Here is a 15,086-nt window from a genome sequence, read left to right as displayed (position 1 = left end):
TCTAATATTGCATGGAAGATTATGCTTATTTCCAAATGAGTGTATCTTTTGAATCCTGTCTGACGTAACAGTAAATAGAAAGAAAAGATGCTGGTTGCCTAGAAGGCACTTCTGTAATCTTCGGTCATACTTCATGTAACATCAGAATCACTAATTCACTGAAACCCTACAACATAATGTGGATCTAACAAAGAAATTGAACCCTTAAGCCAGGATGAGCCCAGCCAGTCATTTCAGAGTTGCACAGTAACAAAAACCTTATACTGTGTCACATCAAAGAATTTTCTTGCTTGCATTTTCATACAAATGATTAAGCACAGAATTTCACATTTCAACAGTATGTTATAATGGCTTGGCAATAAGACAAACTGTTGTCAAATATAAGGTCAAATTGTACTGTGCTTTGAATTTAAATTCAACATTATAAATGTTGGATTTTCTGTGTTATATCCCTTGAGTAAAAATCTTGGCTTGTTTTTTAATAATGTGAAGTTTCACAAAATTATACTGACAGTGACAGGTCACTTTTGTGCTTTGGCACTACCCTGCAAAGGCAGCAGCATTTGTTACACAAGTTTTTGTGACAAGTGGTATATTAACTGTTTCTGCAACTCAAATCTTCAGTATAACAGAATAAAATAAACTTCTTTGTACTGTCTTCACATATCTGAAATCTGACTATAGCACATGGTGCAAAGACACTTCAAGCTACACAGTGTTCTTGTGTGACCTTTCTGTTTAAATGATAACAAAGGGCCAAATTACAACAGTGATAATTAATGATATGTATAAGCCAAATTCTTTAAAACCATCAGATCTATTTTTACATCAACTAATCAACATATGACAGCTTGACTTCTAACTTCAGAATAAAGATATGTAATAGACATGGCACATAACTTGTTGAAAGAAAAGAACTCAGATGAAGGCACTTGTAAAGGATCATTTAGGCCTCTCCATTTGACTAATACTTCACATTTCCTCCAGTTTAGCTCAGGGAAGGCAAAAGGATCAAGATACATTTGATAATGTATAAAATAAGAAACACAAATTCAAGTTTGCATGTGTGTTTCTGCAAGTCTCAGTCCTACAAATATAGTCTAAGTACTCTGGAAGCTACTATGGAGTTTCTTACACAGAGGTTCTCTGGATTTTTCTCTTGGTTTCATTCATCTCACAACTGAATCCTTCAATGAGCAGCCAAAAGGATCATTTCTGTACCCTGGGGGCACCTGAGTGCCAGCTCCTGCCAACCGCAGTATTACCAAGCTTTATTCCAAACCCTTGCAAGAAAATGAACGTCCTCCATGTCAATGTGCTTTCATTAATGTTGGCCTTTCCATGCACATGTTTTGTGACGGGAAAGAAAAATGTCCCTAAAGGTGTAACAGGGAGAATCTTCTGTTTCCAAGCATGGGACATACATGGATATTTGCTTATAATAGTGTCTAGTCCCTGAAACGACCGTATGTGTGCATGGGTTTTGTCTTCCCATCTTACTTCACGTTCCTCCTCCCTGTATGATACAGTTGACTCAATGAAGGATTCAATCAGAACTCAAAGTTTACAATTACCCTAAAACTGTAACCGAGGAGAGTTTATGACAAGAGAAAAAAAACTGTGTGAGAGGGGCACTCACTATGGGAAAGAAGAAAGGATACCACCAAAAGGGAGCAAATCTTAATTTCCAACTTGCTTGTGGCAGCCAAAGATGAAACACACAAAGTATTTTTCCTTTACACAGGGGGTGGGGACTGATGGCGTCATACTGGGTCAAGATAGGATCCCAGTACACACTCAGATATATTTATATAATTTTTAATGTGTACATATAAAGAGCTGCCTGGTATTGGGACAGACTCTCACCATGGTAACAGAGGTAGGTACTCTTACAAATTGCAAAGAAGACAAACTAGGTCTTAGGTGTCACATCATTCTGTAATCTGATTACTGCTGCAGAAAACCTATGACTGTCATCACAAGCAACATTTGACTCTATGGCAATGTATGTCAAGTATTTGCTTAATCCCTCTCTGCTGAAACTGTTCTGGACCTCAGTGGGAAAAAAACCTGATAGACTTCTGCCTGCAGCCACTCAAAGGGGACTCCTGGCACCTCCCTCTGCCTGGGAGGGTGAAGGGACATCACTGAAGAAAGCATGCTTCTGCAAGTTGATTTGATCAGTTGGTGTGTCCAAATGTTGTGATACATAAAACAGATGGGAAAAAGTTTTTTGGCAAAAAATGTCCTATTGTAAATCAACATTCCCTAATATCCTCTGATTCCCAGTGATAGGGGTTAATAGGATTAAACCTGTTCCACATGAAATTTACACTGAAAAATATTGAGTCTGGGGCAATATGGCAATTATGACACAGGTTTAAATTCCTATGTGCCACTGGGTTTCCTGTGTTCAGATTTTGTCAGAATAAGGTAGCTGATTCTGTTTCCTCCTGACGGATGCTGACTGTGGTAGCTGCAGTGCTCAACATCAAATTACATATTTTAAAACAGTTGTAGAGGTTCATCTAGCAGTTCTCATTAAATGACTGCAGAAACAGGAGATAGATAATCTCAGAGTCTCAGAATATGGTAACAATAAGAACACTGCAGTCTGTCTGTCTGCTAATGGATGACTCCTGTCTCCTTTAGGTAGGTTTCTGTCTAACGATCTCTAACCCTTTCCAGGATAAGTAAGCAAATATGGCAATGAGCAGCAACTGTTATCACTGATCTTTAAAACTGCCTAAATACATAAGGTGACACAGAAAAATACATAAATTTTATCAGACTAGTCACAATCAGCTTGAGTGTCATGACTAACCAAGGGTCTGCACAGATTCACATCATCAAAGGCAAAGGGACTTTCTGCACAGAATGAACACATCCAGATTACAGATGTGGGGCTGCCACAGAGCACATGGCTAGGGTTTCTGCATCAACCTACCCTCTGGCAGTAGTTTGAAATAAACACAGACTGGTGTTAGCTATAATACATAAACAAATACTCCCCTCCCCTTGCAGACATCTAGGGCTCATATGGTGAATCCAACTAACTTTCAGGCTCTCGCTTCTGTAATAGTTTCCAGTCCGTGATAGGCATCTTGATATGTGTGTAGCACAGCATGACACTGAGGGATGGGACCCAAAACAACTACCTCCATGGGGGAAAACTAAACTCTGTATGTTCTGTCAGCAGCTACCCAACAGTAGGCAAGGGGAAAAACTTAGGACAGGAAAACACGAAAGCTATACTACCTCTGTGATCCTGTGATTTATACCCTGCACCATTCAGTAAGTAAGATAACTGCATCTCTCTGTTAAAAGAGCTAAGCAGCAGTTGTATTTCCAAGCCTTCTTGGAAAAAGCATATGACACATACAAGCATATAATGGCTTACAGTTTGAAAAAAATGAAATTCCTAGAAATGTTGTTGTTCCTCTTGGGGGGTGTCAATGACACATCTTTCTCTTCCACAAAGAGTGTCTGAAATACTAAGCTATACCCTGATAATAGCAGATTATGGCCCCTTCTTCCTTCCTTGCTGAAACTGTGCCATTGTACATGTGAAGAATACAAGATACCCGGTTCCACAGCTTCAGTTCCTGTGCTCTAAGAACAAGCTGCTCCTCTACAGCTACTGCATTTTACAGACATTTATTGTGCAAGACTATTATAATACGGAGAACAATGTCTTAAGGATACTAAAATTTCCTGGCTGATACACTTATTGCATTTAATAATATTCAATGCAGTTTGAGGTTGTCAAGTCTCTCAGGAGTTTGCTGTACAAAAGCAAATCTAAAGAAGTCTTAATTAGAGCACTGTCGAATAAAATAATTCACTGTGAAATAGAAGACAAAGACAATTCCACAAAGAAAACTTAATATTGTCCTGTTTAAAGCCCAAGAAAGAACACTTCGTATGAAATCTAACTCCAAGTATACTTACAGCCTAGGCATCCAAACTGCTTAGAGAAAGAAACGGTTGCAACTGTAAGAGCACCGATAACGTTGTGTCTGATGACATCTAATGGAAAACGTTGTAATGAGGGTGCATCCTCTGAAACCATTCCTAAAAATACAGTCAGAACTTATCTTGAGCACCCTCATCGCTACTTCTCAATTGACTTGAATCACTCCTCAGCAAAATCACAACAGTGAGAAACTTGAAAACTAGATTGATTTCACTTGGTAACAATCTCCCTGAAGCTGGCTCTCCTGGTTGCAGTTTACACTCATATATTTCAGAGTTTTGTTAGACTCAAAGCATGTCACTATTAACACTAGGAGAAAAAAAAAAGTCATAGACAAAAGTAAGTTGAAGTTTAGCAACCGTACTACATTCTCAAAGTTATGGGTAAGATGGAAGTAAAGAGGGAGTATGTCTGGCTGCTTTTTCATCCGTTAGCCTTGACTAGAATGACAACTATTGCAGTACCTATGACATTAGGATCAGTACTTGCTGTTTTTCCTTACAGACAGAACAGTAATCATACAGATGCAGTGATAAGAACACTTGCTTTAAGTGGTATGCATTCAGCTTGATGCAAAACAGATATACAAAGTGGATACACTTGACTGAAGAACCCAGTGTTCTATTTGGTTATTTTTACATGTTTATCATTTCTGGAAAACATTTAGAAGTATAATGACTCAAGCTGTGCCAGACTGTTCTTAATTTTCAATAGGCTATTATATGTTATTAAATAGGATTTTACCTTACTTGGCTGGAATCCATTGTAAATAATCCATAGAGGAAAACAAAGAGTCCAACCAGGGCAGCAGGAATAAGCATTCCAGTATACCATCCCAGCCAGGCAAAATATAGTCCAATTTTTTCACCAAAGTATCTCCTACATGGAAAGAAAATACATACATTTTAAAAATTCGAACTTATGGCAATCTGTATCTCCACAGAAGTAGAAAAATTCCAATGAGAAACAATGAAGTTGACGAAAAAATCCCTATCAGTTTACCAAAACATTTTATTCCAGGTTAGTGTCACATTCCAGTGACACTAACTGCATATTTACATAATATATGACAGCAATTAAAAGTTATAGAAACATAAGCTTATTTATTTATTTTGCTCTCACAAGGAGCAAGTGTCTCTGATCAGAAGACCATGTCATGGGCTTGTATTTTAAGTCTCACACTGCAAATTTTCATGCATCTGCCATCTACATGTGTTTTATGCAGCCTAATGTGAAATTAACAGCTCTGCACAAAGACCACTCAAAAGAATCAACTTAGAGAATGCCAGTCTTATTTGATAGTGTTGAATAGCTCAATATTACAGGAAAGCACAAGGAATTCAGCAGTGTGAGGTTGCTCATACCACCCACACGAGCTCATCCTCCAAGTACTAATACCTGATTAAATCGAGAGGTTGGTATTTGTACCACATTCCCCACCGTGCCCATCGCTCATATAAGAGGTGTCTGTGATTCTGAGCTCCGTGTGTTTTGATGGGATGTCTGCTTTTGTGGCTTCCCTGAAACACATGAAGAAATGAAAGCACATTACTAGGCACTATGGAAAACATATACATTTCTTAGGTATTTTTGAATATCATTTGAAATGAGATGTTCCCTATTTTTAATAAATAGGTCTGTTATTATAGATGCCTCTAGGACATGTCATCTGGAGCCAACACAGAAGCCTGACCAAAGAGATACAGTGACATATGCTTCTGAAATGGCCAGTTTGTCTAAGAATAAATGTTACAGACTATAAAGAATTACTCAGCTCCTTATATGGTTCCACATATAGTGTTTCTATTTCACTAACACATGCATATTTGTATACGTTCATCAATTTAAATTTTTCTAACTCTTCCTGAGTTGTTTGCAGTATTTTTTCTCTCCTGTAAAATTTTAGACATTTCTAGTGTGTCAGTCCCCTTCTCCTCTCCTAGATATTTTCTATGACTGAAATAAAGTCTTGTTTAAAAGCAAAGAAAAACCTTGTCTTTCTGTGATAGGTATTTTTTAAGATGATGGAAGCAACAGAACTGACATTATTTAGAAGCTACATAGGACTCTCAGAGGTATTAAAAGCAAAACAAAGAATCAGTCTGACCTAAAGCGGGACAATACCTGACATTTACAGACCACCTAACAGCCTAAAAGAACAGCCTCATGCTCAGCAGTCACAAGGTAACAAACATTTACTAGAACCATCCTAAGCAGAATCTCTTGTATTTGTAATTTTACTTCAGTTCTGATGCAGGATATTTCTTTTAGTTGAATGTTTTCCCTCCCAAAAAGAGACCACTACTCAGTTATGGGAAAGAAAATCTTTCATCAAATAACTGCGAGACAAAACATTTCTTGGGAGGAGATTGGAGTTCCCCAGAGCAGTGCTTCAGACTTAGCATCCAGACAGATTCTTGATGCTAGTAGACCCATGTGATTAAGATTTTTATAATTTATTTGAAATCTTAAACATTCCCTGCTACTGAAAAAACATTTACTTGATGTAATCTGCTAATCCTCTAGTTTACGAATGAGTTAAAAACCAAGCTAAACATGCAGCAAAGCAGCATACCAAAAATGTCAACAGAGTGTGACCTTTGCAACACCTGGGAACTCCTAGGAAAAGGACAGCAACTCATTCTCACATGGATGAATGACTGTAATGCATGACACTTTACTCATTATTGCATATTTTTAATTTATTCCCTCCCTGCTTCTTTCTGCACTGTTTATCCAAACAGAATTCAAGTCTCAGCATTCCCCTCTGACTGAATTTTCACTTGTTTGCTTGTAAATAAGAAGAATGAAAAAGTTGAAGTTGAGAGTGCTGAATCACTAGCCCATAGCACTAGTTGAGCAGCAACAGAGGTAAGAGTGGCTTAAAAATATGACTTCATTAACCTCAACTGAAACTTGGAAACAATAGCTTATGTCATAACAAAGAAACCAGGTAAAAGCTTCACAGGTTTTTCTGGTAGTATGGCCAGTTTTTCCCTTTGGTCACTAACGCACAGCTGAGGCATTAAATATGATGTTTAATTATTTATCTAAAGTATTCCTCTATAGTCCCAGTATTTAATTATTAACACCAGATTTAAAAACTACTCTCAGTAATTTGTAAAGCACAGCTCAGGCCTTTGAAATATGACATCAAGTCACAATATTCAGCCCACGTAGAGTTCATGGCTGCAGTTACCACAGGTAGGCATTTAAAATGACTGAAGCTGTAGGGCTTGCTTCTTTCTTTTCAGTACACAAAGGTTGTCTGAAAACCCTCTGAGGTCAAACACAAGTTTTTCATTTACTTCATGGGTTTATAGTCTCCAGTAGACTTTAATCTATTGAAAAAGCTATTCTCAAGTAGAAGTTATCTATAACTATACAGAAAAGACTAAACGGGAAATAACCAGTCTGCCTAATGGTAAAGTGCACAAGCTATTAGAAAAACACAACACTTTGTAGGTGTCAAGCAAAATAATTTAATATAACTTGTTGGAACAATTTGGAGCAACTGATATTTTCATTAAGAACTCCACAGGCAAGGCTTGGTTCATAAAAAGAAAAAATAATGCTGTAATAGTTCGTCAAGAAAATGATCCAGGAAGTCATTATATTACATTATGTAAGGAAAATTTTAAAAGCCAATATTAAAGTAAAAGCTGTAAGTAAAAAAAAAGTTTCAACAGATTACATAGTGAAATCAAAAGTTTGCAGGACAAAATTGAAAGTAAAGCAGGATCTGAACATTGCAAGATTTAATCTAAAAATAAACTCAAATGCCAAATTAACCAGGTTACCTCATGTGGTGGAAATGCTGCTTCATATGTTCCATTGTTTAGTAGTCTATTAATACCTAAAAAAAACCCAAACCAAACATTAGTTGTGATATCATTTTTTATACATGTTTAATTTTAAGTCATACAAATTTTCAAGTTATATATTGGAATTGTAACTCAATATCAGATGCTAAGGATGCTGCTCAACATGACAGTAAACAATAATCCCATCAAATGTTTGTATAGACCTTGCTGATACTCAAGATTTCTGGCTCTGTCATACTACAGCACTTCCTGAGGGGGTCTGCAACTTTTCTCCCTGGGTTAGGTGCTGTGTGAGATGAAGTGAGAAGACAGTTACATTCATGTTGTGTTCATCAGAGCATATGATACAGATTTTATGGGTGACTAGATGATCTGACAAACACAGAGTGGTATGGACAAGCAATCCTTGAAGCAGCTAAACCCTTGCACAATGAAAAGCTAACCTGTTATTTTAAAAAATAAGCCAGATGAAGGACTTTGTATCAGAGCAGTGCTCTGCACCATACTGGCTACAGCATTTTGGATCAGTTCCTAGTATCTTCCTAAAAACAAATTTGTTGTACCATCAAAGCATATTCTAAAAGATAAATAATAACCATCAAGAATGATAATATAAAGATTCAGTAGCCTGTAAGAGCACACCCATAGTCAACAATTTCCCCCCCAAATAAGTACTTACAACAAACTTCAGATTATCCATTCAATACAAAAATTACGTTGAACTAATTTAATAGTGAAATTTGCCAATGTCAACCTGAAAGGCATTAGATTTCAAACGTTGTTTTCTATGTTTTTCTTATTACCAATTTTCTTCAGAGACTCAAGCAATAACTTTCTGTAATTTCTAGCATTTTATTTCATTCTCTATTTAACGCTTGTAAAGAAAACAGAACATATATTCTCTGTTCACTGCAAATGAAAATGAATAGTTAGACCTGAAAACTAACACTGTCATAGGAGAGTTGATAGAAACTGAACTCGGTTTTCAGGCCAGCTGTCCCTGAGCAGCATGGAGAACTCAAACAAGTGGAGCTCACATTGATTCTAGTGGACTGGAACTGCTAGGACCTGTCCTAGAAAACACTCCACAGTTTTCTGAGGTACACATTTATTGTGGCTCTACACTGCCAAATTTCACTGAGTTATTTAAGGAAATAACTGATGTGACATTCCTTTAACTCTTTCAGTAGGCAAATAAAAAGCTTTCAAGGAATGGAAAATTAATTGAATTTATCCAAATGATACTTTGTCAGACAAGTAAACATATGCAATTTTTGTAGCTTCAGGTTACAAAAAAACCCCACAGCATTCTCACCCATTTTGGATTTTCCATCTTCATACTTAGTCCTCTGCAGCATGTGATGCACGATTCTACTCCTTGTGGAATTGCTGAAGAAGCTGTCTTTGTTGTTTATTGTAAAACTATTAAAAGAATGAATGTCTTATAATATTCAAAACATTACATAGGTGTTCAAACATAGCTGTTGAAATGTTTATTTCTTACAGTGATTTACTGGATCTTTACTCTCCTTGGTTATTGCACAAGATGTAAGATTTTACATCCCTGGAGCATCTTCTTAGGTCCAATAAATTTATCATGATCACAGATTACTTTGGGAAAACAGCAACTAAAACTAAATTCTAAAACATCCTACTATCTAGGTCATTTCTGTTCTGGACATCATTACTTCAAAACAGATCTTCAGAAGCTGTGGTTGTTCTCAAATACCAGTTACTTACAAGTTGGCAGATGTCTCTGTCACGGAACTAACAGAACTACTATTCAGTGAATCAATCAATCAATCAATCTCCATGCAGTGGACACTTGAGGAGCAGCTCCACAACCACTTTCCCTTAGAGAGTCCTAGGATGGAGCATCCTTTCCCAGATGGCTCTGGATTCCGGATGCCAGAAATCTGGCATGCAGCAGCTTTTGCCTACTCAGCTGTGCCAAAACGGACACTATTACAGTTGATAATGTCAGCTGAGCTAGTTGAGAAACAATATCAAAAACATGTGACTGAGCCTATGCAATACAGTCAATTAGGGGAAAAAAAAAGAGATTATAATACAATTATTCTGTCTTTCCAAAGTAAAATCAGTCCACTAGCATTTAGCTTCTTTACTGAGAAGAAAAGATTTCCATTTAGCCTAATTTATACTTCCATGCTAAGTAACTAAAATGAACTATTATCCTCTAAAAGAATGATCACAAAATACTATGGAAATGAAGAAACAGACAGAATTTTACAGTCTAACTTTTTGGGTCCTGACAAAAATGTATTACAGTGTTTAACTACATTACCAGCGTGCTGATTTGAATACTGTTTTTACTTGGGGGGATATGTGTATGTGTATATATATATATATATATATGTACTTATACTTTCAGAGACAAAGGCATTTTTAAAATTCAGATCTGATAAGAAAGTAAAAAAATCATCACAGATTTTAGCTTGCTTTCAGGTATTCCAAATTTCAACGGCTATCTTCAGATTTTGCCTAGCTAAAATATGTAATTATGCAAAGTAAACTTGAGTATTTGCATTTTGTAACGTAATGGGAAGAAAAATTAAATCAAAAAGGCAGCCTTCATTCTTCAGGCAAATTTCTGCTTATAGTACTGAGTGACCACCAAATAGCAAGTAACAGAGAGTAGATTTTGGCTATAAGAGAAAACATATTAAAAACATCAAATAGGATATTGGCTATTTGCCAATGACCATCTGTTAACAGTTGCCTCTATGGCACTTGCTTAGAAGAAGTGAGAAAATAAAAAACCCTTGTGGTCTCTGGTGCTGCCTTTCCTGTTCCAGCACTTACTGGTGTATGCGTGCACGGCTAAAGGGTGCTGTGTAGCAATCTGTTTCTTCCAGATCAGGTAGGGCCTCCTTGTCAAGCTTCATTGGATTTCTGGGCAACCAGCTTTTCAGCTCTCTCATGTTCCTCTGCAAACTGAGACAATAAGAAATCAGATTTACACACTCTCACCTGCTTGTTATTTCCTTCTCAATATTTTGCATATTTAGTGACATCATACTAGAAATGAAATGAAAGATGGAAATTTCCACATTAAACAACAAAAAAAAAGGGTTAAAAAGCAAAACTAACAGCTTTTGGGATCTCTCTTGCACACTTCACTCCAGTACAACTCATCCTAAAACTAGTAGGATTATGGTTTGAGATGAAACTGAATTATTAAGTCTGGAGAAAACAACTTTCCAGGGTAGTTCATCTGACAGAATTGTGGATGCTATTCTTAAGAACGTAATTACTTTCTCTAGCCCCATTGGACATGGGAATTGTGACTCCTCCTCCCTCCTTTGCCTGGCAACTTAGACATTAAAATTCCTAAAATTTGAAAGTAAATACAATATTGGTTTGGATCAAATTTTCATGATTTATTGATTTCAGTAAAACTTTGCCCTGAAAAATGTTCCTCGAAATCCAAGGGCTGATATTGCCCTACAAAACAGTATTCCTAAAGAGCAACTAAATTAAAGAATATGTTACAGAGATATGGTTATATGGCAGTTGGAGAAGACCCCCTAATTGACATTCTAAACCACAATTTTTGTATCCTGAATTAGATGATATACTGGTAACATAAACGGCTTTCTTCTCCTGGCAGCTTGCCTATGGAGTGTTTCAGGACACAGTTTATACAGGGGTAAATCTGACGAAGTGCAGTTAATTTCCAAGCAAATGTTAGAAGTTACTTCCCTATCACTTCAATTTTGTACTCCTTGCTGACATGTATTTTTTTCATATTCAACTGCAATGAAATATGGGTATTTAAGGAGTAGGTCTCATATTAAATGGGCATGACATTATGACACGGTAAGAATATCAGAGATCCAGGAAAAGTGGAACTTGGGTCTTAATGAATATGTATGCATGATATATAAAGCATATATATATCTTATAGCCTCAAAATTGTGAAAAGCTAAGTATTAGATATTTTTATCTGAGGTGAATATTTAATTCCCTGTGCTAAGCAGAAGCACAGCTACTCATTTTGTAATTAAGTGTAATGAGTGATGACATAGTAAGTTGCTCCCAGGCAGCAAAGTGATCTTTGTAAAAATATACCTCTTATTATCAACATCAGAAAAAAAAATTCTACCTCTATTTGACATGGTGTCAGATAGAAATCTAAGCCAAATGTGGCTTAGATCAAAATGTGGTAAATCACAACTTTACACTTACATTTAAGGTTCCCCAAAATTTCCTGTTGCTATACATTGCCAAGATATTGGTGCACACTCTGTATGTAACTGGTACTGAACTTGAGGGACACCACTCTATTTGACACAAAGCATTATGAGCCAAAGAACATAGCTATGTTCATAAAACTGAAGCACAGAACAGTTCCCAAGCAAATGTAGCTCTTATGTGTCTCCTTTATTTGAATAATACCCTACCATGTGAGTTGATTATCTTTATTAGTTCCTGTAGAAGTTCTCTTAGTATAAAGTTACATGCTGTGTATATAAGTACAGTTTGCATTTCATTTTCTTAATCTTTTTTCCATCGTACACATGCTGATTTTTTTTTTTCAGAGCCAAATGACAGGCTTTTCTCTAATGAGGAAAATATGCAGATGCATCAGGAAGGAAAACAGGAAAATGCATCTGATTCCAGATTTTTATTATGAAACTATTTTAAAATTTGTTACATAAAAATTCTATGTCATTTTCCTCCTCCAAAAATCTATAAAACCAGTAGATAATTATCTTAAAGAAATCAAATCAACTCATGTCTGCTCCTTCCAATATGCAAAGCAAGGAAGAGCTGGACTGGAATAAGTTAAAAATTACATCTGCATTACATTTGCAATTTGTCCTCTGAGGTAAAAAGACTTTTTGCCTAAGATGTGCTTCGTTTTTCATTATATCACTTATGGTTGATCCCTCCAAAACTTAGTGCATGCAGATGGCATAGGTAATTCAATAGTATATCCCTCCACCCCAAACAAAGAAACCAAATATCCAGTTCACATTTTTTAGAGTTGAAGAAACAGCTGAAGTTTCAGGGAACTTTCATTCAGAGTGAAAATAAATTTAAGATTAATTTTTGCCTACATCATAGGACTAAGTATTAGTATTAGAGGGTTTTTTTAGGTCAAAAGTAGCAGCTTAAACAAATTCCTGTTTTAATCTATTCAATGTAGTCTATTTAATAAAAGCAGCTAGTTGGTCTGGTGAAGTCAGGAGTTCATGCAACGAGACCAAAAATGTCCCAGTGGAACACTGCTACAAAGATATGGATTGCTACTACAGGTATGCTAATATTGAAATCACTCCAGCTGGCACTTCTGTAACTTTATGCACCTGGGACTATGGGATAGTATTCTGAAACATATATTCTTAGTTCTAAAATTTAATATTTTGTGACATGCTCAACTGCATTGTTCTATTTGCTTGGTTGTTCTTTTTTGTAGAACTAGATAGACCCTAAATCTTTCCATATTTCATTCACTCAGTAGACTACAATGCAAAGAAACACAGTATAGGTGAGTTGGAATTTTCTGATCAGAGTCATGGAACAAGATATCAGAATTAAGCAACTGCCATTGGTCATGTTAGGTATTTTTGACAGCAGTCATCACCAAGTAGTTTTCTCAGTGTTTATGCCTCTCAGGATGGGCCAGAATTGTTAACCACATGCTACTAAATGACATGAATGAGGTATGTTTCCATGTTTTGTAATAGGAAACATGTTACAGTTGGCACATTCCACATATGGGCACAAAAAAGGAAAAAATTATACTGTACTTGATCATTGGAATGATATCGAATATGTCACTTCAGTGTACAATTTGAAATCAAAAAGTTTTTAAAAGTCCTTGAAAAGCAAACTTAATGCAGCTCAAGTTAACAAACAAAGTCATTTTAGGTTCTCTAACCTTTCAAGTACAAATTTATTTCAACATTTCAGTGAGCAGAGAGAAGTTGCATACTAAGGCTTTTACTTCTCTTTTCCTCAATGTCATTCTTACCCATGATGAAATCAGAGTGTTTGATGTGTGATGTGGTAGGCACTAGACTGATTCATTATTCAGTCTTAAATTGGAGTTCAGATAACCATAGAATGGTAGGGGGTTTGGAAGGGACCTCTGGGGACCATTCAGTCCAACTCCCTGCTAAGCAGCTTCCCCTCAATCAGTGAGCACTGGAACACATCCAGGTGGATCTGGAAATCTCCAGAGAAGGAGACTTCACTGCCTCCCTGGGCAGCCTGTCCCAGAGCTCCCTCACCCTCACAGTAAAGAAGTTTTTCCTTGTGTTTAAGTGGAACTTTGTGTTCCAGCTTATTCCCATTATCCCCAGTCCTGTTGCTGGAGACTACAGAAAAAAGTGTCACCCCATCCAATTGGCATTCACCCTTCAGGTACTCAGAAGTGTTGATGAGGTTGTATATTTTATATCTACATTATTTACTTGCATATTACACTTCTAGCAACTTTCTTTCCGTTGAAAAGATTTGAAGGCTTTGAAAATATTGTTCTGAAGGAGTACAATAAAATTATTTCTATAGTGTGGCCCTTGGAACAGAATTCAAGCTTCATAGGATTAAGTACAAAAAATAGATATCACATAAAGAAAGAATATATAGATGCTATACATCTAGTATATAGCCATCTAAATCAATTAAGAGAAGTGTACATGTCACACAGGGTCTAATATACTAGTGTTAGACTAGTAGAACCTCAGACTTTAATTACAGAAAGTCTATAGCCTTAAAATTTTACTTTTGATATACAAGGATTTTTATGCAGTTATTCATTGTAGCTCTTATAAACTCCATTTCATAAAACTTTGAAATATTAATGAGAGATTTGATACATTACAGAGTAGTTCAGTTTGAAAAGCTGTAAGATGCAAAGAAACAATGACAGTAGCAGAAGTTAAAATGATGAGATGTGTATGTCAGCAAGTTTAGTCTGCTTGCATTTTTCTGTAAGGATTTTATTCCCTTTTTTCCCCCATTATTCCTTTGTGCACTGAATTAAATAAAGCACCAGAAAAAAAATCTTCAGAAAAATATTCGGCTCCAAATTCTCACAAAGTACATCACAGGTAAAAGCATTTGTCTGAAATGAAAAAGCCAATCTGGCACGAAAAGTGTTTATTACATGGTTCCTAGGTACTGTGAAACTTCAGTTGCATGTCTCAAGCATCTGTCCTTCTAAGTAGGGAAAGTAAATTTATTTAATATCTAGGACCCACCAGATGGATTACAGATGAAATGAGACAATTTTGCAGTTAAGCTTGTTGATTTTG

The 15,086-nt window shown here is 36.3% G+C and overlaps 1 protein-coding gene across 8 annotated transcripts in view; it reads right to left on the bottom strand.

The window, feature by feature from the left end:
* ANO3 (anoctamin 3) overlaps positions 1-15,086 on the bottom strand; it is a 180,414-nt gene that overhangs the window by 42,215 nt on the left and 123,113 nt on the right. For all 8 annotated transcript variants that reach the window (XM_061999070.1, XM_061999071.1, XM_061999074.1 and 5 more), the window contains 5 exons: positions 10,624-10,755; positions 9,116-9,222; positions 7,777-7,832; positions 5,375-5,496; positions 4,721-4,855 (listed from right to left, as the gene is read on the bottom strand). In XM_061999070.1, the coding sequence (XP_061855054.1) occupies positions 4,721-4,855; positions 5,375-5,496; positions 7,777-7,832; positions 9,116-9,222; positions 10,624-10,755 (552 nt within the window). The remainder of the gene's footprint in view (positions 1-4,720; positions 4,856-5,374; positions 5,497-7,776; positions 7,833-9,115; positions 9,223-10,623; positions 10,756-15,086) is intronic.

This window comes from Colius striatus, chromosome 7, assembly GCF_028858725.1.
Source record: "Colius striatus isolate bColStr4 chromosome 7, bColStr4.1.hap1, whole genome shotgun sequence".
Classification (NCBI taxonomy): Eukaryota; Metazoa; Chordata; class Aves; order Coliiformes; family Coliidae; genus Colius; species Colius striatus.
This window is presented reverse-complemented; position numbering and strand designations above follow the sequence as displayed.